The following is a 24,786-nucleotide window of genomic DNA, read 5'->3' as shown; positions in this document are numbered from 1 at the left end:
AGACGTGTTTTGAATTTGAAAGAAAGACCCCGTGGAGAACAAGACACCTGAAATCTGCTTGCTTGCAGGCTGGAAGCCAACAGCCCTCTCTACACGTTTCTTAGGTCCAGCTTTGCTGGTGCTTTATTCATGCCCTCTTCTTTCCATGCCCTTCAGTTCAGTTCAATTCAGTCGCTCAGTCGTGTCCGACTCTTTGCGACCCATGAATTGCAGCACGCCAGGCCTCCCTGTCCATCACCAGCTCCTGGAGTTCACTCAGACTCACATCCATCGAGTCCGTGATGCCATCCAGCCATCTCATCCTCATGTTGTCCCCTTCTCCTCCTGCCCCCAATCCCTCCCAGCATCAGAGTCTTTTCCAATGAGTCAACTCTTCCACATGAGGTGGCCAAAGTACTGGAGTTTCAGCTTTAGCATCATTCCCTCCAAAGAAATCCCAGGGCTGATCTCCTTCAGAATGGACTGGTTGGATCTCCTTGCAGTCCCAGGGACTCTCAAGAGTCTTCTCCAACACCACAGTTCAAAAGCATCTTTCTTCGGCACTCAGCCTTCACAGTCCAACTCTCACATCCATACATGACCACAGGAAAAACCATAGCCTTGACTAGATGGACCTTTGTTGGCAAAGTAATGTCTCTGCTTTTGAATATGCTATCTAGGTTGGTCATAACTTTCCTTCCAAGGAGTAAGCGTCTTTTAATTTCATGGCTGCATTCACCATCTGCAGTGATTTTGGAGCCCCCCAAAATAAAGTCTGACACTGTTTCCACTGTTTCCCCATCTATTTCCCATGAAGTGATGGGACCAGATGCCATGATCTTCATTTTCTAAATGTTGAGCTTTAAGCCAACTTTTTCACTCTCCTCTTTTCACTTTAATCAAGTCCTTACTTTATTTTTAATTTTTATCAGAATATAGTTGCTTTCCAACATTGTGTCAGTTTCTGCTGTTCAGCAAAGTGAATCAGCTATACTTAAACATGTACCCCTATTTTTTGGATGTCTGTCCCATTCAGGTCACCACAGAAGGGTGGTCCTTACTTTTCTCAGCATTCTTATTCGAGGCGGGTAACTGTGAGCTAGTTAACAAAAGGCTAACTGTATTCTACACGATCTGCTCTACGATCACCTACAAGAAATTCAATTAGGCAATATACGAAATAAAACACCACCCTGTCCCCCTCACTTCCGAAACACTCCTTCCTTAATACAACAGTCAAGAAAGAAAGAATCAGGTACACGAAGGCAGTGTTTAAAGAGCAAAGGAAAAAAAAAAAATCAGTGAATCTTTCCCATCAGAAACAGCATTTTCAACAGCTACCTTCAAAAACGGGTGGGGGTAACAGCAGGATGTTAAAGAAAAAACCCAGATTCATCTAAAAGTGATAGAATTTTTATTTCTTCTAACCATTAAGATAATCTGACACTGCCTTTTCTTTCTTTAAACACTCATAAAAGATTCTGATTTAGGTTATCTAGACACAAGTATCACAGACCTTTCCAAGTATGAGGAGATAGGCTAATTTCTTGACAGATGACATACCGAAAGGTTCTATGAACTGATAAAGTTTTTCGCCAACGGATATGGCCTCTGTATACTGCCTCAGGTGATACAGGATGACTGCTTGATTGTAATACAACATGCTGTTTTCAACATCGTCCAACCCATCCATTTCTTCAACAGCCGAGTGTACCTATAGAACAGTCGAAAGAGATTGTGTTCTAACAGCAAGAAAATACAGAGTAAAGGTGCAAGAGTCTGAATGAATAAGCAGGAGCACAGGCCAACATTTTTCATCTAAAGTCTCCCGCACCGTCAATAGGACCTATAGGTTCTGTTGTAGATTCCTGGCTGTGCTGGGTCTTCACCGTTGTGCACAGGCCTGCTCCAGCTGCAGAGAGCGGGGCTTACTGCCCAGTCACAGAGCGGGGGCTTCTCATCGTCGAGCACAGGCTCTAGGGATGAGAGTTCTAGTAGTTGGATCCTTGGATGATCCCTGGGTCAGGAAGATCCCCTAGAGGGGGAAACGGCAACCTGTTCCTATATTCTTCCCTGGAAAAATCCTATGGACAGAGGAGCCTGGTGGGCTACAGTCCATGGGCTCTCAAAGAGTGGGACGCGACTGAGTGTCTGGGCATGCACACACTACAGTATGGTGGCTGTCATGAATTTAGCACGGGGGCTCAAAGGCCAGACAGAACTGGGCTCACGTAGCTCTTATTACGTAAAACCTTTGTGTCTCTGGACAATTTACACAAGTCATCTGTACCTTAGCATTCAAGTCTATTAAATGAGGAAAAAAATGTAGTAGCTACTTCATCAGGCTACTGGGAAGAATAAGTGAGATGTCCGACAGAGGTTCTCAGTTACATAAGGTCTTACTGTGTGGTCGGCACTGAAGGTCTGCCACCAGCCCTCTTCAGTATCAAAGGTCCAACCTCGTGGTGGTGTTATGACCAGACCAATGAACAAGGCAAGTCCCAAAGCGTAAATGAATTATATCTGCTGTTTACAAAGTTAATCATTTCCTGACCCCAAGTGCTAAAACAATGACGTTATTATTCAAATCAGATCTTTCCATTATAAGTAAGACTGTAATCTCAGCAGCTACATTTTTCATGTATTTCTATTCTAATTCTTTCGCAAAACTCCAAAGCTCATTCAGACTTGGTATATTAGCTTCTTCTGTTCAAGTTTGAAACCCAAAAGAATGTAAAATCACACAGCATAATACCTTCATTTCCTAAAAAATGAACTGTATACAAATAAAACTAATGCAAATGTTGCAGACACATTAGAAATTGTGCTGTTGAAATCAAATAAAAAGTCACATTCATTCTATTCAACTAATTTCATTTCATAGAGAGCACCACAATATTTTATAATGAAATTCATGTGTATGGTATTACCTGATTCTTCAGCTGGTTAAGTGTTTGTCTCAAACTATCTGTTGTTGTCTGGTTACTTTTAAAAAACTCAGCTACTGCTGTATTCAAAATTATTTTATAATCATCTTTGTTTATATCTTGTAGAGAGGCAAGATGTTGCAGACAGACATCGTAATTTCCAGCCTAAAACAAAAATACACAAAATCACATACCAACTTTAAGAACTTTACATTCATCTTTATTTAAAAGCTTTTACAAAGATATAATTCCCCTAAATATACTAAAGTCACTAGATGAAGTAATAGTCCCATCAATTAAAAAATTGTGATATGATTTTGGAAACACAAAAACTTGGCAATGGCTCAGATTATTCCCATTCCTTTCACAACATTTAAACTCCAAAATTGAAGAAATTTAAACCTAAACCTACTCTCTGAAGCTAACTCTTAAATTAGTAGAGAACAAAGGTCACGAATTCACGGTGAAAATATTCATGCTTGACAGATTCTAAAAATGGAACAGATTAAGAGAAACCACTTCTTACCGTGAAAGCTTGGAAAGCACTGGTGGACAACTCCTTCTCTTGATCAGTGATCCCAGAGGACGGACCTGTCCCTTCATGTTTCTCTGCTCCCTGATCTGCAAATACACAAGTTTGAGAGTTCTTTAGAATAACAGCTGTCCAGTGAATGTGTCCCGAGTTTTCCTCTCAACTGTCTTCTTTTTGCTGGAGTTGCCAAAGTCACACCTTTCTCAACTACAATGAATAATTAGTATTTTTTGGTCATTCGGCATGTGGGATCTTAGTTCCCAGACCCGGAATTAAACCCTTCCCCTGCATTGGAAGTGCAGATTCTTACCACTGAACCATCGGGGAAGTTTGCTAACTAATGTTATAAGTGAGGAATGAAGCATTCTTTCAAAAACTTAGGAAATGTCTCCCTTCGCTGTGGAAATCTTTATATAAGGATTACACTTCTGTCCATTAGGACATTCAGGCTGAGAATATCGTGCTCTCTTCAAAATATCAGATCTGGGAGCTCCCCGCCTACCAACGCAGGGGACACATGGGTTCGATCTCTGGTCCAGGAAGAATCCACATGTCATGGGGCAACGAAGCCCGCGCACCACAGTTACTGAGTCAGTGCGCTGGAGCCCACGAGCTGCAACCAGACCAAGCCTGCACGCAATAACGAAGACCCCGCACAGCCGGAAAGAAGCAAAGAGAAACAAGAAACTCCTGTCTTAAAAAAGAGAATCTGCTCTGCCTCCCACCACAGCAATACACCCCGAATGTCACATATTCAAGAACCCACGCCAGGCGCTAGAGGCGCAAGGAACTTGTAAGTACATGTGAGACGCCTTCAAGAAGTTTATAATCTAGTTAGAAAGCAGTAACATTTAACAATGAGAAAATGACGACTGATGAGAATTCATAGGTAATTACCAACCAATGAAGGCTTTCATAGGCTTAGAAATCGAAAAGGCAGGATTAATACATTTAAAAAGCTTCCTTAACAGAAGTTTCCGTATATATTATTTCTGCCCTACAATTTACTGTTTTAAAAATTAGTTTTTTATTTTAAAAAAATCCCAAATAAATGCAAAAATCTCAGCTGATGCAAGTTTTAAACTACTTAAGGACAACACCTGTTGAGTCCGAGTCAGACTCAGACCTCCTGGGAAGTAATCACCAACACCTGTCCATGTACAACGTCTTAACCAAACAACCCCACTTCCAGGTATTCACTCTACAAATACATAAAGATGCTCACTGCAGCGCTGTTTATAATAGTGAATGTCTAGAAATAAACATCCTTCAGTTAAGAAAAGTGCTGAGTAAACTGTGGTATGGAAATACAATGGCACACTACACAACTGTTAAAAGCTGAGTCCCTGCAACGTGTTGACAGGGAGAAACACCCTCAACATCTTAAAGAAGCAGACTGCAAACAGTTTTATACAACAGAGCTCCACGTTTTATAAAAATACAGATATTCTGAATATGTATAGAATAACATTTGGCAGGATAAACATCCAGTTTGTAGTCATTACCTTCAGGGAGTGGGACAGAAGAGAGATTTTACTTTCCTTCCTATTGCTCTTAACTGTGAGACCCAGGAGGGCTCTGTCTATGGTGCTTTCCTGGATACAAAACTTTCTGACCCCTCCTCCTCATCTCCCCACCCATTTCCTGCCCTGTCCCATTTCTTGCTTGTAGGAAAAAGCTTCAGACTCCTAGATCTTCCTTAAGTTCAAAGAGCAGATTACAACAGTAAACAGGGAAGATGGAGCAGTCGAGAAACAGCAGGGCAGGGTCCTGGCTCCTGCTCAAGGAATATATGTATTTCTGAGTTCTTTTGCAGGAACTCAGGCCCCTACTTCAGGCTAAGCACAAGATTCTGGTTACCTCACCACCAGCGTATCAGAGGAAAGCCACAAACCCTGCAGCTCTCAACCCAGGTTTTGCCTACAAAAACTTTTTGGTGCAAACAGTGGGGGAGTTTGGGTTTTTTTAGTACAAGCTACCCATTCTGCTTTCTTGGCCCTGCAATAAACCCTTTTCTGCTCCAAACTCTGACATCTTGGTTTGGCCTCATTGTGCCTCAGGAACACAAACTTGCATTTGACAACTGTCTAAATTTTTATAATGATCACTGATCACTTTTTTTTTAAGTTTTATTTTTAAATGCCTGCCTAGGGACTTTCGGTGTTCCAGTGGCTAAGGCTTCATACTCCCAATCCAGGAGGCTGGGTTTCGGGCCTGGTGGAGGAACCTGATGTCTGGTGGAGGAACTAGATTCCACAAGCTGCAACTAAGAGTTCTCATGCTGCAACTAAGGCCCAGCGTAGCCAAATAAACAAATATTAAATAAGTAAGTGTCTGCCTAAAACTAATGTAAGGTTTAGAAGTAAGATAAGGGGTCTAGTGACTGCAAGATCTATCAGATACAGACTGTGGTGGGGCTGGGGGGGGGAGCGGGTTGCTTCTGGATTTGTGAGAATTCATTAAACCATAGGTACCCTTATGGCTTGGGCATTTTTTGGTGGGGCTGTACCGCTCAGCATGTGGGGTCTTATGTCCCTGACCATGGATCAAACCTGTGCCCCCTGCAGCAGAAGTGTGGAGTCTTAACCACTGGACTACATGGGAAGTCCTGGTATTTTTTGATAATGACCTAGAAAACTGTTTTCCAGGAGCATGTCAAAGAACCCAGTGTCAAAAAGAGCTGATTTTAGGAAGCCCTCAGTTCAGTTGCTCGGTCATGTCAGACTCTTCCCAACCCCATGGACTGCAGCACACTAGGCTTCCCTGTCCATCACCAACTCCTGGAGTTTGCTCAAATTTATGTCCATCAAGTTGGTGATGCCATCCAACCATCTCATCCTCTATATTCCCCTTCTGCTCCTGCCTTCAATCTTTTCCAACATCAGGGTCTTTTCTAATGAGTCAGTTCTTCACATCAGGTGGCCAAAAAGTATTGGAGCTTCATTCTCAGCATCAGCCTTTCCAACGAATATTCAGGACTGATTTCCCTTAGGATTGACTGGTTTGATCTCTTTGCAGTCCAAGGTACTCTCAAGAGTCTTCTCCAACACCACAGTTCAAAAGCATCAATTCTTCAGCGCTCCACTTTCTTTATAGTCTAACTCTCTCACATCCATACATGACCACTGGAAAAATCATAGCTTTGACTATACAGACCTGTGTCAGTAATGTAATGTATCTGCTTTGTAATATGATATCTAGGTTAGTCATAGTTTTTCCTCCAAGGAGTAAGCGTCTTTTAATTTCATGGCTGCAGTCAATATCTGCAGTGATTTTGGAGCCCAAGAAAATAAAGTCTCTCACTGTTTCCACTGTTTCCCCATCTATTTGCCATGAAGTGATGGGACTTGATGCCATGATCTTTGTGAGCTTTTTCGCTCTCCTCTTTCACTTTCATCAAGAGGCTTTTTAGTTCCTCTTCACTTTCTGCCATAGGGTGGTGTCATCTGCATATCTGAGGTTATTGATATTTCTCTCAGCAATCTTGATTCCAGCTTGTGCTTCACCCAATCCAGCATTTTGCATGATGTACTCTGCATATAAGTTAAATAAGCAAGGTGACAATATACAGCCTTGACGTACTCCTTTTCCTATCTGGAACAAGTCTCTTGTTCCATGACCAGCTCTAACTGTTGCTTCTTGACCTGTATACAGATCTCAGGAGCCAGGTCAGGTGGTCTGGTATTCCCATCTCTTTAAGAATTTTCCACAGTTTGTTGTGATCCACACAGTCAAAGGTTTTGGCATAGTCAACGAAGCAAAAGTAGATGTTTTTCTGGAATTCTTTTGCTTTTTTGATGATCCAATGGATGTTGGCAATTTGATCTCTGGTTCCTCTGGCTTTTCTAAATCCAGCTTGAACATGTGGAAGTTCTTGGTTCACATACTGTTGAAGCCCAGCTTGGAGAATTTTGAGCATGACTTTGCTGGTGTGTGAGATGAGCGTGTGGAAGCCCTCCCTGGCCAGGCACGTAACAGCAGTCAGTTAAGACTCCCAGTGTCCCTATCATCCACAGTACAATGAAAGCACATGTCTTAGAATTAGTCACATTTCCAGTCTGGTCTCCCCTTGGCCACCTGTCTCTTTGCTTAGAGATGTAACTAAATACTAGCTTCCTTCCCACTTTACCTATCACAGAACAACTAAGGACTCCACTGTGGCTTTTTTTTTTTTAAACAAAATACGTATTTCTGCACTTTACATATACAAACAAACAATGAAATTAGATTTAGTGTGAGCACCTCCTTAGATCACTGTGAAACCCCTATTATTAGACTGAATACTCTTGAGAATCACCACATACTTTAAAACAAAATACAACTTGTGAACTTATCTAAGACTTAGATCTGCTACCAAAAAAAAAAAAAAAAGGTATTCTGGTATTTGGGTTTATAAGAAGTGTTACTTCTGATAATTAAAGTTACATAAATTAGTATTTCATTTCCACTTAGCATACAGATAGATAAGAACTGAGTCCTAACGGGGAGGAAAAACGAATAGTTTGATGAAGAGAGCTCACTGGTTTAAGACTCTGTCAAACAGCTTTTTCTTTAAAAAGCTAGTAACAATGAGTTTCTGTTAAGTCAACTGCTTACACAATACACCTGCCTGGCAAAACTTTCAAACGCACAATTACAGTAAAGACCAATTTCTTTAAAATGTGTAAAAATAAGGACACAGGATTTCAGGATACCCAAAAAGCAAAGGATGAGTTTAGATTGAGATGGAACCTCAACTCTAAGTATAGTCAACATATTATCAATGAACATAGATATTAATACTTAAAAATTCTTAAAGGAAACCTGATGTATCTCCCCTCATACAGAAGTGCACTAAATTGAAACCAAACACCTCAAATTCTTAGTTTGCCATCAAGTTATCTCCACAGCTTCTTCTCAAAATACAGCCTCTCTACATTAGATGGCATTCTTTAACAGGGCTTCTGGGTCCAAATGTCATTTATAAATTATGATTTCTGAATACAGGGCAGAGGGAAACACAAGACAATTCACCAAGGCACTGAAGAGTTAAGCTTCTGCTTCCCACCAGAAGCAGACTGGTTCATGCGGCCACTGCTATCATTATCCTCCAGAAACTGCGGTGGCGACGGTGGTTTAGTCACTTCAGTCGTGTCCAACTCCGCGACCCCATGGACTGTAGCCCACAAGCCCACCAGGCTCCCCCGTCCCTGGGCTTCTCCAGGCAAGAACCCTGGAGTGGGTTGCCATTGCCTTCTCCAATGCATGAAAGTGAAAAGGGAAAGTGAATCGCCTAAAATCCTCTAAATAAGGACAGAAGCACTTTGATAAGCTAGACTCTAAGGCTGACAAGAGATTCTGAAACAGGCATTTTAGAGAACTGAGCTCAGAAACAGCCTCTTACATGTTAACCAGCCACTATTCTACCTACATTCTTTCACTTCAAGACAAAACTTAAGGGGAAGAAAAATCCTACTTCAATGAGATTATTATTTTTATTTTCCTTATCTTTATGCACTTTTCAAGTTTTCTCCAAGGAACAGTCTCTAAAACATTCATTTTGGAGGTAACTGACTTCTTACCAGAAAGAGTCTGCACATAATTCCACAATGTGTCTTTATTGGTCCAAAAATAGTCTCCGTTGCCAATTGAGAGCGTATATGACCGTTCGTCCCTAAGCCTGACCTTCCTTCTACTCTGGCCTAGTGAACAGGACTGACCACCGAGCCGCACAGAGCTCTTTGGCACACAAGCCTTGACATTTTTTAAGCCAACAGGCTTCATTTCTAACCAAACAATTAGGTTTAAACTAAGCAGAAAAGAAACACACCACTTTCCCCAAACTGAAAAAAGTCAGTTAACTGAAAGCCCAGACAGATTCCAGTACAGAATGTTAACAATTCAAATCTGATTGGAGGAGGAGCTTCCATACAAGTGACACTTTTCCAAAGAGAGCTCCAGTGAGGTTCAAGGAAAGAAAATTTTCCCCCAAGACAAAAGAAATGAAGGCCTCACGAAGTCTGCAGCTATCCTTGCAAAACAATGTTGATGCCTTTATGAAGGAAAATTTTAAATAAGAAGGATGCCATTTCAAAGAAAAATAATTCAGGTTTACCAAAGCCACCATCCAGCTAAGGTTCACAAACCTCACATGTGGCTTTCTATCACTGGACCAAGCATACCTGTCTCAGCAACAGCCTTGGCTGATTTCTCCACAGCTCAAGAGGAGTACCATGTGACCAGCAAGGCTATAGTATTGAACACAGAAGAGATAAAGAACAGAACAGCAAGCACCAGGAATATCAGCACACTCCAGGGAAGACAGGCAAAGCAGAACACTGCCAGCGTGGATAAGCATTTTTATTTTCATACCTCAGAGTATTGGGGGCATAGATTTACTATAGTTTTCAGATATTAATACTTATTAATTTATGAGTTCAGAAAGCTGAGATTTTTCCTCAAACTTTTACATTCAACTTAGACATCTTACTCTATTTGGAGTTTTCATTTTAAAGGGCTGTGATGAATGTTTGATTTCACTTACGCTTTCAAACATAAAATTTTAACCACTTTAAATAATTTAATATAACCCATTTTAGCAACAACCTTCCACTTAAAAATACAAAATTTCCTAAGAACTCAAATAGCTTATAAATCTAAAAAATTAAGCTTATGAAAACAGTGACTCTTTAATTGTGTCCATGCAATAATATAGAAAGGCTTCAATTTACAATCACAACTCTAAGTCAATTATTTAATCAATTATACATTTTAAACTGGAATTATAAGACTAAATTCTTTAATGTTAAAAACACTTAAAATATTCTATGTAAGTCACTTAAAGATAATTTATGTACAGACTCCATTAACTACACTTTAAGTAAAAAATAAAAAGGTTTAAAAAAAACACAGATCCTTATTGGACCCTATAAAAAGCAAATGGCAAGACAGTATTGCACAGTTTATTTCTTCTTTGGCATACATATACACACATACATGGTCTTCCCTGGTGGCTCAGGTGGTAAAGAATCTGCCTGCAATGTGGGAGACTGAGGTTCAACCCCTGCGTGGGGAAGATCCCCTGGAGAAGGGATGACAATCCACTCCAGTATTCTTGCCTGGAGAATCCCATGGACAGAGGAGCCTGGAGGGCTACAGTCCACGGGGTCGCAAAGAGTCGGATGTGTGTGTATGTGTGTGTGTGTGAATATATATTTGATGTGAGCTTGGATAGTCTGGAAGAATACACACACTCAGTTACCTAGAGAGTACGACTGGGCAGAAGTGATAGAGGACTTTATATTTTTTTACCTTATATACTTAATAACAATCAAAATGTTGGGGGTGTTTTAAATAAAATAAAAGTAGCCTAGGCTTAAAGTTCTCTCATTTTGTTCTTCCTACCATTAAAAAAAACAAACCTTTTATCGGAGTATAGTGGCTTTACAGCGTTGTGTTAGTAAAGTGAGCCAGTTACACGTGTACTTGGGATCCCCTCGTCTTGGGATTGCCTTCCCACGTAGGTCACCAGAGGGCACTGAGTGGAGTTTCCTGAGCTGCACACCAGGCTCTCGTGAGCTCTCTACTTTATACATAGTATCAGTGGTGATATAGGCCAATCCCAGTCTCCCACTTCATCCCACAGTCCTCCTTTCCCCTTGGTGTCCATGTATTGGTTCTCTATGTCTGTGTGTCTATTTCTACTTTGCAAATGAGATCGTCTATACCAATTTTTTCAGACTGCACATGTATGCGTTAATACATGATATTTGTCTTTTTCCTTCTGACCGACTTCACTCTGTACGACGGTCACCAGGTCCATTCATGTCTTCTTGCCATTTTTACAGTTATCCTGGCTCAAGATTTCAAAGCCATCTTTAAATACTCTTCTCCTGACTTCCTATTACTCATCCGGTCGTCTTTCCCTTTTTCACGTAATCAGCAAACACACACCTCACCTTAGCTGATCTTCACAAGCTATAACCAGGTAAGGTAAATAAATCAGGAAGCTATTAGGAATAAATTAAGACTATTAGGACCCCCATTTTACAAATGAGGAAACAGGCTCAATTTAGAACCTTTCTCAAGGAGCGAGGCTTCATGCTCACCAACTATTCCCAATCATCCACAGGTTCTGCCAATTTCACTCCTTTAAAGACCCTCACACCTGCCCCTCTTCTCCATCAACCCCTACCCTAAAGTAATACTACTCAGCATTTTTAAACACCAGGGCCTACGTTGAGCCCATTTAACCCCTTTCCAAACTATGAGGTAGATATAATCATTCTCTTTCTCCACACAGGAAAACTGAGCTTAAAAAAATGGTTTCTTAAAATCTGCCCAAGGTCACACAAATAACAAGCAGCACAAGCAGGATGAACCTAGGCTGCCTGATTTCACACCCCAGGCTCCTAACTCTTCATCACTTACTGGCTCATTTAAAACATGAACTCACGGACTAGTGGCTAAGACTTCGAGCTCTCAAGGCAGGGTGCCCGGGTTCTCTTCCTGGTCGGAACTAGATCTCACACGCTGCCACTAGAAGATCGTGGATGCCCCTGCCGAACTCTCTAAGGCTCCTCTTTAGTTAGAAAGAAATCCCACCTTCTTCCATGGCCTGTATAAGGCTGGAAGAAGCTGACCTCTGCCACAAGTCTAGCGTCGCCTCTTGCCACGCTTCCTCTGCTTACTAGGCTATGAACATGCTGAGTGCTTTGATACACCAGCTATTGGTCTAGGAGCTGGAGGTAGCACACGACTAAACAGACAAACGTGCCTGTCCTCACGGTGCTTAGGCGCCAGGGGTCTTCCTGCTGTCCAAGGGGTCTGCACAGTGGATACTCCTCCCCCGTGTATCCCTCTTCCCCCATTTGGCCCGCTGGCTCTTTATTGTCAGGTCTTTGTTCAAATGTCGTCTCTAAGAGAGCCCTTCCTCCTCTCATCAATCCACACAGAGTAGGATCCCTGCTCTCAGTTATCCTTTATCCTCTTATTTTCTCTTCACATTTTTTTTGGGGGGGGGGGCGGAGCGCCACACCATGGATCATGTGAGATCTTAGCTCCCTGGCCAGGGATGGAACCCACGCTCCCTGTAGAGGAAGCGTGGATTCTTAACCACTGAATCCCTAGGAGAGTCCCTCTTCACAATTTATCACAGCTTGAAATCCTAATTATTTCTTACTTTGTTTACATATTTATCTGCCTTTCAGGTATATTACAAGCTCCATGAGGACAGAGACTTTGCAGTGCCTGGCAGGGTAGGCTAAACCAGTGAATATTTACTGAATAAATTAATCCACAACATTGGCTGGTTTCAGCCTCGGGGCTTCCAGTTTTGTTTTATGTAACTCTATCCTTACTTAATACAAAGTCAACCTGATTGTCCAGGCAGGAAGCTTCCTACAGTGTGGGCTATAAGCTTAAGCCAACCAAAGCAACAATCACCCTAAAGCCTGTTCCTCTGTGACACGTATTACACAGCTCTTCCCAAGTGGGAGGGTCACCATTACAGGGATGTCTCTAACAGACTGAGGAGCAGGTCGTCAGAAGCAGACACTGCGCCACATCCATTTCTTCAACATCAAAGGCAGGGCGTGGCACTCAATTCTGGCAAACCGAAGAATGATGAAGTACGAGAGTGACGGAGGCAAGACTTGAAACCTAGATGGACTTCAGAGCTAAAAAGGTCATTCCAGGCAAGGGCACTGGCATGGACAGGAGGAGGGGTACAGCTGGGGGAGAGACAACGTGCTACACCGAGAGGGAATACGCTGGCCACCTTTCCCTTCCTGCATAGCAGCCTTACTGTGGTGAAGGGGCTTTGCAACTCAGTGAAGCTACGAGCCATGCCATGCAGGGCCACCAAAGGTGGTGGGCCACAGCGAAGAGTTCTGACAAAATGTGGTCCACTGGAGGAGGAACTGGCAACCCACTCCAGGATTCTTGCCTGGAGACCCCACGGACATGAGTACCTGTATGAAAGGCAAAAAGATGTGACACTGGAAAATGAGCCCCCCAGGTTGGAAGGTGTCTTATATGCTACTTGGGAAGAGCAGAGGGCAATTACCAACAGCTCCAGAAAGAATGAAGTGGCTGGGCCAACATGCGAACAACACTCAGCTATGGATGAGTGCGGTTGTAAAGTCTGGTGCTGCAGAGAACAATACTGCATAGGAACCTGGAATGTTAGGTCCATTAATCGAGATGAATTGGATGTGGTCAAGCAGGAGATGCCAAGAGTGAACATCAACATCTTAGGAATAAGTGAACTAAAATGGATGGGAATGGGCGAATTTAATTCAGATGACCATCTACCACTGTGGGCAAGAATCCCTTAGAAGAAACTGATCAGCCCTCACGGTCAACAAAAGAGTCCAAAATGTATTACTTGGATGCAGTCTCAAAAACCATGAAATAATCTCGGTTCGTTTCCAAGGCAAACCATTCAACATCATAGTAATTCACGTGTATTCCCCAACCACTGATGTTGAAGAAGCTGAAGTTGACCAGTTCTATGAAGACCTATGGGCTTCCCTCGTGGCTCAGATGGTAAAGAATCTGCTTGCACATAGGAGACCGGGGACTGATTCCTGGGTCAGGAAGATCCCCTGAAGAAGGGAATGGCTACCCACTCCAGTATTCTTGCCAAGAGAATTCCAAGGATGGAGGAGCTTCTAGAATGAACACCAAAAAATAAAAAAGACGTCCTTGTCATCATAGGGGATTGGCATGCAAAAGTAGCAAGTCAAGACAAACCCAGAATAACAGGCAAGTTGGGCCACAGAGTAAAAATGAAGGAGGGCAAAGGCTAACAGAGCTTTGCCAAGAGAACATGCTGGTCATATCCAACGCCCTTTTCCCACAACCCAAGAGAAGATTCTACACATGGACATCATCAGATGATCAATACCAAAATCAGAGTGATTATGTTCTTTGCAGCCAAAGATGCAGACTCTGTATACAGTCAGCAAAAACAAGACTTGGGGCTGAATGTGGTTCAGATCATGAGCTCCTTACTGCAAAATTCAGGCGTAAACTGAAGAGAGTAGATAAAACTACTAGGCCTTTCACGTATGACCTAAATCAAATCCCTTATACAGAGGAGGTAATGAATAGATTCAAGGGGTTCGATCTGGAGTGCCTGAAGAATTTGGACAGAGGTGTCTAACCCTGTACAGGAGGCAGTGAACAAAACCATCCCAAAGAAAAACAAATGCAATGAGGCAAAGTGGCTGTCTGAGGAGGCTTTCCAAATAGCTGAGGAAAGAAGAGAAATGAAAGGCAGGGGACAAAGGGAAAGATATACCCAACTGAATGCAGAGTTCCAGAGAAGAGCAAGGAGGGACAAGAAGGCCTTCTTAAGTGACCAGTGCAAAGAAATAGAGGAAAACAATAGAATGGGAAGGACTAGAGATCTCTTCAAGAAAATTAGAGATACCAGGGAACATTTCATGCAAGGATGGACACAATAAAGGACAGAAATGGTACGGACCTAACAGAAGCAGAAGAGATTAAGAGGTGGCAAGAATACACAGAACTGTACAAAAAAGGTCATAATGACTAAGATAATCACGATGGTGTGATCACTCACCTAGAGCCAGACATCCCGGAATGCGAAGTCAAGTGGGCCTTAGGAAGGAAGCATCACTACGAACAAAGCTAGCGGAGGTGATGGAATTCCAGTAGACCTATTTCAAATCCTGAAAGATGATGCTGTTAACATGCTATAGTCAATAGGTCATCAAATTTGGAAAACTCAGTAGTGGCCACAGGACTGGAAAAGGTCAGTTTTCATTCCAATCCCAAAGAAAGGCAATGCCAAAGAATGTTCCAACTACTGTACAACTGCACTCATCTCACATGTTAGCAAGGTAGTACTCAAAATCCTTCAAGCTAGGCTTCAACAGTGCCTGCACTGAGAACTGCCAGATGTACAAGCTGGGTTTTGAAGGGGCAGAGGAACCAGAGATGGCATTGTCAACATTCTTTGGAACATGGAAGAAGCAAATGAGTTCCAGAAAAACTTCTGCTTCAGTAAAGCCTTTGACTGCGTGGATCACAACAAATTGTGGGAAATTCTTAAAGAGATGGGATTACCAGACCACCTTAACTGTCTCCTGAGAAACTTGTATGTGGCTCAAAAAGCAACACTTGGAACTGGATGTAGAACAACTGACATGCAAAATTAGGTAAGGAGTACAACAAGGCTGTATATTGTCCTGCTGGTTATTTAACGTCTATGCAAAGTTCATCGTGTGAAACGCCAGGCTGCATGAAGTAACAAGCTGGAATCAAGACTGCTGGAAGTTATCAACAACCTCAGATACGCAGATGATACCACTCTAATAGCAGAAAGCAAACAGGAACAAAAGAGCCTCCTGATGAGGGTGAAAGAAGAGAATGAAAAAGCTGGCTTGAAATTCAACATTCAAAAAACTAAGATCATGGCATCTGGTCCCATCACTTCATGGCAAATAGAAGGGGAAAAAGTGGAAGCAGCGATAGACTGGTATGAATAGTCAAAGCTACGGTTTTTCTAGTAGTCATGGTTTTTCTAGTAGGGATGTGAGAGGTGGACCATAAAGAAGGCTGAGCGCTTAAGAATTCATGATTTCAAACTGTGGTGCTGGAGAAGACTCTTGAGAGGCCCCTGGACTGCAAAGAATTCAAACCAGTCAATCCTAAAGCAAATCAAGCCTGAATATTCACTGGCGAACTGTTGCTGAAACTCCAATACTTTGGACACCTGATGTGAAGACTGAACTCACTAGAACTCACTCTGATGCTGGGAAGGATTGAAGGCAAGAGGAGAATGGGGCGGCAGAGGATGAAACGGTTAGATAGCATTACGGAGTCAATGGACAAGAATTTTAGCAAACAGAGTGGAGGACAAGAGGAGCCTGGCAGGCTACCGTCCATGGAATCACAAAGAGTACGATATGACTTAGCAACTGAACAACAACAACATGCTGGTCCCCTTGGTTCAGACTTGGACAGGCCAAGCTTATTCCCTGCGGGGAACTTTCTCTCAACCCACCCCTCCCCATTCCATAAGGCTCACTCCATTTCACTGGGCTCAACTATTACCTCACCAAAGGCTTTTCCTGACCAGCCTACCTAAAATTCTCTAGCACGCTCTAAATGCTTAGCCCCACTTTCTAGATCTTTTCTCTTGTTTTTCTTAGATGACTGAAGAGATGCTCTAATGATTTTACTTATCTGTACCTGTATTAGGATTGGCACGGTCCCCTGAAGTAAGAAATGGCAACGCCCTCCACCATTCTTGCCTGGAAAATTTCATAGACAGAGGAGCCTGACGGGCTACAGTCCATGGGGTTGAAAAGGGTCAGCAACTGAGCATACACGCATATATGAGGATTGAAAGTGAAGTCGAAAGTGAAAGTGAAATCGCTCAGTCCTGTCCGACTCTTTGCGACCCCATGGACTGTAGCCTACCAGGCTCCTCAGTCTACGGAATTTTCCAGGCAAGAATACTGGAGTGGGTTGCCATTTCCTTCGCCAGGGGATCTTCCCGACCCAGGGATCGAACCCGGGTCTCCCGCATTGCAGGCAGATGCTTTACCGTCTAATTTCAAATCTAATTTGTCAATTATTGAGATCAGGATCTAATTAAAAAATCCTGGAGCACATTAAGATTTTCTTTTCCTGCTTAAAAAACACATAAATTTTATTGTAAAAAGTCTGTTTTGACCACTTCTAAAACCTGTAATTTAAGCGCCTTCCAACAAAACTTGGATGGATGCCACAGAGAACATCATTATCTTACAGGAAACAGGTATCAAGACCGTCCCAGAGGTAGGCAGTAAAGAATTTTATATTCCTCAAATGGAGAAGATTCTAGGAATGGAATAGTAATCCATAAAGAAAACCGTCGAGATTAGTTAATCTTGATGAACTAGAGGGAAAAAGGTTCTAAATACCAAGGCACTAGAGAGCACAGACCGAAGTGAGACACGATAACGTTATGTCTCTTTCAATAAGTGATTTCGACAAAGCTAATTACACAGGACGTCGCTGACCACAGGCAGGCTGGTGTGGCCGAAGCCACGGGCATCACGGCACTGCGTCTCCGGGGTGAACTTTCCTTGCTCTGCCTTCCCCAGTGGGAAGTCGAAAAGTCTGTGAAACGGCCATCTAGACTCATGCTTTTTAAACCAAAGAAATTCCGAAGAGCAAAGCAAAGGCGAACAGAAGCGGCATCATGTTACACTTGCTAAGAAACTACTGGACCTGGGGCCCAAAGACTCACATTAGCGGCAGCCGAGGGAGGGTCTAAGGGAGAGAAATGCACGCCCCAAAGAGAGCAGCCCCGAAGTCCCCACCTGGGGCCCCGCGGAGCAGCGCAGGGTCTGCCCGCTCTAGCGCGCGGGCGCCTCACCTGCAGGCTTGTCTGCAGCCATCTTCCCGCCTCGGCTCGGATGCTTCCCTGCAGGTGGCGTGGCCTGCACTCCAGCTGCCCAGCTGGCTGCTGTCCTGGACGTCGGAGGACGAGCCTGCGCCCACCCCGGCTCCGGGCCCCTGGGTTCCGGCCTGGGGAGTGGGCAGACGGCGGGCTAAGGAAGTGACGAAGGCTAGTTCGCGTCGTCTAGCAACAGCAACAGCAGCGTCCACTGCCCGGGCGGCGCCACTGCCTCCACTTATGCGCGGCTTCCGCCCCGCGGAGCCCCCTGACACATTACTTCCGGGCGCCGAGGCCAGCGTGGGAACCGCGCCTGGCCCCGCCCTACGCCAGCGTCCTCGGTGCCCCGCCCCCACGGCGTGAGCGCGCCGGCCGGCGTGCGCTCCCTCGCTCGCGCATCTGCGCGTGTGCTGGCCGGGCTGGGCTGAACAGGGTCCCTTGTGCTTACACTGATAACAGCTGGTAAGAATTGCTGAGTATTCGAGTTCTTGTCCCTTATTGCACATGAAACCACAACTACACCTCATATCTATGTGTTAAGCATTGAGCTTGTACTTGTACACCTGTAATTTCTCACAGCTTTGTGAGAAAGCCCAGTTGCGGGTCCGTGTTTGAAAGAAAATAAAACATTTTATTTTAGAAGTTATAGATTTACAGAAAAATTGCAGATGATACTTGGAGCTCTTGCGTACTCCTCACCTAATTTCCCTCGTTGTGAGCATCTTGAATAATTACTCAAGACCTACCCTACTGAGGTACGTCTGTCACGTATAAGAAACCACCTCGGTTGGTATATTATTATTAACTAAATTCAGCGTCTAAAAAATTAAAAAAAAATTTTTTTTCAGCTAGTGTCCCTTTTCTGTTCCAGGATCTTGTCCAAGATGCCACATTAAATTTATTCATGTATCCTTAGGCATTTTTTTGACTGTGTCCCGCGGCTTGTGCGATCTGTTTCCCTCGCTAGGTATATAACCTAGGCGGCTATCTGATTCCGAATCACTGGACCGCTAGGGAGTTCCCTCAGGCTATTCCTGACTGCGATCACTTCTCAGATTTTCCTTGTTCTTGATGACTTTGACAGCTTTGAAGAGTGCTGGTCAGGACTTTTGAAGAATGGACCTGGATTTGGGTTTATACAGGTAATGGCAACCCACTCCAGTACTCTTGCCTGGAAAATCCCATGGACGGAGGAGCCTGGTAGCGAAGAGTCGGACACGACTGAGCGACTTCACTTTTCCTTTTCACTTTCATGCACTGGAGAAGGAAATGGTGACCCACTGCAGTGTTCTTGCCTGGAGAATCTCAGGACGGCGGAGCCTGGTGGGTTGCCGTCTGTGGGGTCACATAGAGTTGGACACGACTGAAGAGACTTAGCAGCAGCAGCAGCAGTGTTTTTTCATGGTGAGACTAGGGTAATAGGTTTTAGGGAGAAAGACCACAGAAGTGACTAGCCATTCGTGTTGGTGCAAATGGCGTTATTTCATTCTTCTTTACGGCTGGATAGTATTCCATTGCTTATATAAACCACATCCTCTTTACATGGTCATTTATTTTATATTGTGGTTATAACCCAATATTACATGATTTTGTTGCTCAAATTCTTTCAGCTTTGTTAATTGGGAGCTTTTTCAGGCTCCATGTCCCTTTAACACAGTTGCCCATTAAAAAAGAAAACAACCTTCTAATTAATATTAACATATACACAGAGAAGTACACAAAGCATAAACACTGATTTTTGAATTTTCATCATCTCAGCATATCCACATAACTAGCACCCAGAGAAAGGACGACAGGTTACCCACCTGCAGCAGCCCCCTTGTGCCTCCTCCCATCCCCCCAACAAGGGTGATTCCTAACTGAGGGCTAACACCATTGATTATTCACCTGTTTTCAGACTTAATCAGAGTGGATCACAGTATATTTTCTTGAGAATCTGGCTTCTTTTGGTCCGTCGTACAAGATTCGTCCATGTTGTTGAGCAGTTAGTTTCTCACTGTTATGTAATGTACCATTACACAAATGTATCATAATTGAGGGATTCATTTATTGCTGAGTAGTTGGGTATTTTGTCTATGCCTGATAAGGCCAATATGAATATTATAGTATGTCTTTTGATGAGTATGTTAGAACCCACATAAAAAGACACCTGAAGTGTTTACTGACCTTGCTGCTGTGAGGAAACTCTCAATAAAAAAGGAATTAGCAGCAAATTAATAGAATTTGGGTACTTGCTGGATGATTTTAAAGAGGGATTAGGGAAGTTGGGGGTTGGCAGTTTGGAATTGGATGCATTCAGGAAGCAGACAATCGGAGTTCCAGTGTCTTAGTTTTCATCCAGGGGGCAGGAGGATTAGAGCAAGGCTGGAGTTATCCTTGGTCAAGGGGGAGTACCACTCATGTCAGAAGAAGGAGGTGTTCCATCATTGTTGTGCTTGTGGAGGGCTTTGTTTCTGTCTTGTTGCCGCAACAATCATGGCGTAAGCTTCTCTGAATATGTTCATATCCTGTGAACGCTGTGTATGTCCAGCTGGGGACCTTCTGCTAGCAGAATGTGATCCCCCTTGTGGGTCCTTATCCGTTTCACAGATCAGGAAAATGAGACCCAGGTGTTAACTCACTTTCCCAAGTAACAAGACTATAAGCAACTGTTACCTTAACCACTACATTCAGCTTTAAAGTTTCTGGAACTCGCTTGTCTTGAAGACATCTCGGGTCTTTTCTCTCATCTTTCAATATTGGCAGCTCTCCCTCGTTTATAGAGAGGGAGAAGTGTTAATTCAGAAGTGGGAGATGGAGAGTGTCAGTGGTCTCTGCTGTGTCACCAGCCATGACGAGTCAGTTCACATCCAGCTAGTGATGGTATGACTGTGTACCCACAGTGCCTCAAACCTCTGTCGTCTTTGCCGCTTGTGGAAGCCTGTCTCCAAAGATGGTTGCCAACAGTTCCTCCCATCCCAGTAGACACATGCTGCTCCCCCCGCTCCCCGCTTTGAAGATGAGTTGTGACTTGCTTGGACCAACCAAATGCAAAAGTGATCCTGAGCCAGTTTTGGCTCTAGCCCTTGAAAGGCATGGCAGCGTCCACTTTTCCACTCTGGTACTCACCTGCCATCCTGCAAGGCTGTCCTGCTAAAGACTATGGGAAGGAGATCCAAGGTGCCCCAACTGACAGCCAGCACCAAGGTTCCTGACATAACAATGAAGCCTTCTTGAACCTTCCAACTCTAACCAGCTGCCAGATCAACGCAGTCCAGTGAGTGATCCTAGCTCCCATCATATGAAGCAGAAAAACTGCTGTCAACCCCCAGAAGCGTGAAAGATAAGAGGTCATTGGTTTTGGGTTTTTTTGGCATCTAATTTTTAAAACTGAGATATAAGCACATACCATGCAATCCACCCTTTTATTGGATTGGCCAAAAAGATCGCTTAGTTTTAAGTGAAAAAGGCACATTTTTATTTTCACCAAGACCCTTATTGAACAATGCATTATTAACTGAATAAACTTTTTGGCCAACCCAATAAAATGTGCAGTTTCATGGTTTTTAGTATATTCACAAAGTTGTGCAAACATTACCAATATCTGATTCTGTGTCAAACTGCCAAGGTAGAAATTTTTTTGGTGACTCAGTGGTTTCCTCTCCTTGAGGACATTTCCAATTTACAGGTGAAGAAAAAATATATTAAACATATTTTTATTACTCTGAAACATGAATTCTGGAAGATTATTGCAACTATACATATGGAAAAATTGAGTAATTAAAATTTGATCATGATGATGAGAGATTTTAGAACATAGGGAAGTACAGACTATGTTATGATGTTTATTTGCCACTCAGATTTGACCAGTGTCAATTAACCACATTTTCTTTTGAAAATCGTCACTGGTATAGATGAGTCCAGTTTATATTCCCCTCCTGATTTTATTTCCCTTACTCCCTTCCCAGAGGTAGCCACTGTTCTAAAGATGGTATGTGTCCCTGAAGTCCATGTTTAAAACATAATATACACATAAAAACGGAGAAGGCAATGGCACCCCACTCCAGTACTCTTGCCTGGAAAATCCCATGGACAGAGGAGCCTGGTGGGCTGCAGTCCATGGGATCGCTAGAGTCAGACACGACTGAGCAACTTCACTTTCACTTTTCACTTTCATGCACTGGAGAAGGAAATGGCAACCCACTTCAGTGTTCTTGCCTGGGGAATCCCAGGAATGGGGGAGTCTGGTGGGCTGCCGTCTATGGGGTCGCACAGACTTGGACACGACTGACGAGACTTAGCAGCAGCAGGATCACGCATAGAAAACATTTATTTTCATTCATTAAACTTTATATAAACATCACACTGATAGGGCCATTCTGAAACTATTTTAATCCAACACTGCATTTTTTAAGATTTAAATATATGTTCATCAGTTCGGTTCACTCAGTCGTGCCCAACTCTGGACTGCAGCACACCAGGCTCCTCTGTCCATGGATTCTCAGGCAAGAATACTGGAGTGGGTTACCATGCCCTCTTCCAGAGCATCTTCCAGATCCAGGGCTCGAACCTGCAAAAATATGTATCATAATATATAATATTTATACAAAGTATATCATAAACATGTAATATATACTTATATTAAACAACATGTACAGTTTATTTTAACTACTGTGCAGTATTCCACCAAATCATTATCATTTAGGTATAGTTTGGTGGTATGATCCCTACATAAAAGTCTCATAAATGATAAGGGGCTTTCCTGGTGGTCTTGTGGTTAAGACTACATGCTTCCACTGCAGGGGGACTGCAGGTGGTGTGGTCAGGGAACTAGGATGATGCATGCCACCCAGAATGGCCAAAATTAAAAAAAAAAAAACTAAAAGACAGGAAAAGGCATTAATTATCTCACTGATGAGTAATCTGTAGGTAGACTATTCCAGTAGATCAGTGACTCACAATGTCAAGATGCAATTTGGCATCCCTGGGATTCTGTCTGTCTTCCTCTCGTGGTCCCAAGATAGCCGCTGCAACTCTGAGCATCGTACTCTTGCCTGTCTTGGTACCCAAAGCAGGAAGCAGACAAAGACGGCAAAGCATTTTCCTTTTCTAGCTTTATTCTCTAACAAGTAGGTACCACATTTCATCAAACCCAAGATGCTATCAATTTACTACTAAAAATACAGAGTGCCGACAGTTAAACTGACTTAATGCTTTCTTATCCCTTAGAATTTTTATTTGATGCTTATAAAATACCTCTTTGAGACAAAAACATAAAATTTAAAAATATTATATGTTACTCTTGAGCATACAAAACAAGAATACAGAAATGATATAAATTAGCTATGGCATTTTCAGAACATCTTCCCACCAGTGTTCCACTTTAAATTGCTTTTCAATTCAGTGCCTTCCCTGTCTGTCTTCCTCCCCAAGACATTACTCTCTGTTCTCCCAGGAGCACTGGCAGGACAGCAGTCTCCTCACAGAATCACCACAGTTATCTCAAGGAGTCCCATTCTGTAGGTTTTAGTTCTGACACTTTCTGGATCTTACCAGAAGATGTCACAAACCAGTAGGCTTTTGGATCAAGTTTGGACACACATGGGGAATGACTCACATACTACAGCAGTCCTCTGACAGATTGATTGTGAGGAGCCTGCCAATTTCAGAAATGAATGAATGTGTCTCAGAATCAATGCAGTAGTGAATTGTCCCCAGAAGCCTCTCACCAAAATCTTCTCTTGGTTCTCCTTGGTCAAATCGGTTGCCTGCCCACCACTGGAGCAGTTACTGGCAAAAGAGAGTCCAGTGTGTGCCTTGGGTTCATTGTGATGCAGCCGCAAAACATTGATGTGGGGGATCAATAAAATCAGGGTTTCATTAAGTAGGAGGAGGAGGAAATGACTGCTGACAGGACCATCTCATCACGTTAGCAGATTTGACTAACAAGACTCTTAAGTCATTTCCAATTTTCATTTTATTGGCAAAACCCGAATGAACCTTTTGGCTAACCCAAAAGGTGCAATCAAAAAAGTACAAACATAGCCATAGAGCCCACCCTTGCCAGTGTGTACGGTTATGAGAGTTTCTCTAGGCTGCACACTGTAAGATGGGATTTTGCTGAAAATGTAACAAATTCTGCATGTTCGCCCCCAGCTTCATCTCATCATGGACTTGTTTTGTCTACTCTTTTCCTCTTTTGATGTTTTGCTGCTGGAATATTTTAAAGCAAGACCCAGACAGCATACCCGTTCACTTCTAAACACTTCAGTATGCAACCTCGAAAGGAATATCCAAATACTTGCTTGCCTAACCACAATGCCGTTATCCCATGTAACAAAATTTCAAATAATGCCTTAATATTCAATTACCAAGCTGTACTCAAATTTCCCCTATTGTATAAAAATACGCTTTTTATAATTTCTGTTTAAAATCAAGATCAAACAAGATCCCTTTTATTTGGTTATGTCTCTTGTGTTTCTTATAAGTCTTTTAAGTCTTATGTTTCTCTTAATCTAGAGCAGTTTCCTCCCCTTTTATTTTTTCTTTCACTGACTGCTTGATGAAACTAGAGTCCAATATAAGATCCCTCCTTTGAGATCTAGTGTATTGCTTCGTTTATGCTCAGTATTTCCTGTGCCCTAGAGGTCAGTTTGTAATTTTTAAATTTTTATTTATTTATTTTTGGTGGTGCTGGGCCTTCATAGCTGCTCAGGCTTCTCTCTGCTTGTGGCGAGCGGGGGCTACTCTCTAATTGTGGTGTGCAGGCTTCTCACTGGGGCTTTCCAGGTGCCGCTAGTGGTAGAGAGGCCACCTGGCAATGCAGGAGACGTAAAAGGCGCTGTTTCAGTCCTTGGGTCGGGAAGATCCCCTGGAGGAGGGCATGGCAAGCCTCTCCAGTATTCTTGCCCGGAGAATCCCGTGGACAGAGGAGCCTGGCGGACTACCGTCCATGGGGTCACAAAGAGTCG

At 43.1% G+C, this 24,786-nt stretch overlaps 1 protein-coding gene across 3 annotated transcripts in view; it reads right to left on the bottom strand.

Annotated features, from left to right (window-relative positions):
* The window catches only part of CNOT10 (CCR4-NOT transcription complex subunit 10), a 57,013-nt gene extending 38,899 nt beyond the window's left edge, over positions 1–18,114 (bottom strand). For all 3 annotated transcript variants that reach the window (XM_027957948.2, XM_060402729.1, XM_060402728.1), the window contains exons 1-4: positions 17,816–18,114; positions 3,433–3,527; positions 2,910–3,071; positions 1,543–1,693 (exon numbers count right to left, since the gene is read on the bottom strand). In XM_027957948.2, the coding sequence (XP_027813749.1) occupies positions 1,543–1,693; positions 2,910–3,071; positions 3,433–3,527; positions 17,816–17,837 (430 nt within the window). In that variant the 5' untranslated portion in view covers positions 17,838–18,114. The remainder of the gene's footprint in view (positions 1–1,542; positions 1,694–2,909; positions 3,072–3,432; positions 3,528–17,815) is intronic.
* Positions 18,115–24,786: the final 6,672 nt, after the last annotated feature.

This window comes from Ovis aries, chromosome 19 (assembly GCF_016772045.2).
Source record: "Ovis aries strain OAR_USU_Benz2616 breed Rambouillet chromosome 19, ARS-UI_Ramb_v3.0, whole genome shotgun sequence".
NCBI lineage: Eukaryota > Metazoa > Chordata > Mammalia > Artiodactyla > Bovidae > Ovis > Ovis aries.
This window is presented reverse-complemented; position numbering and strand designations above follow the sequence as displayed.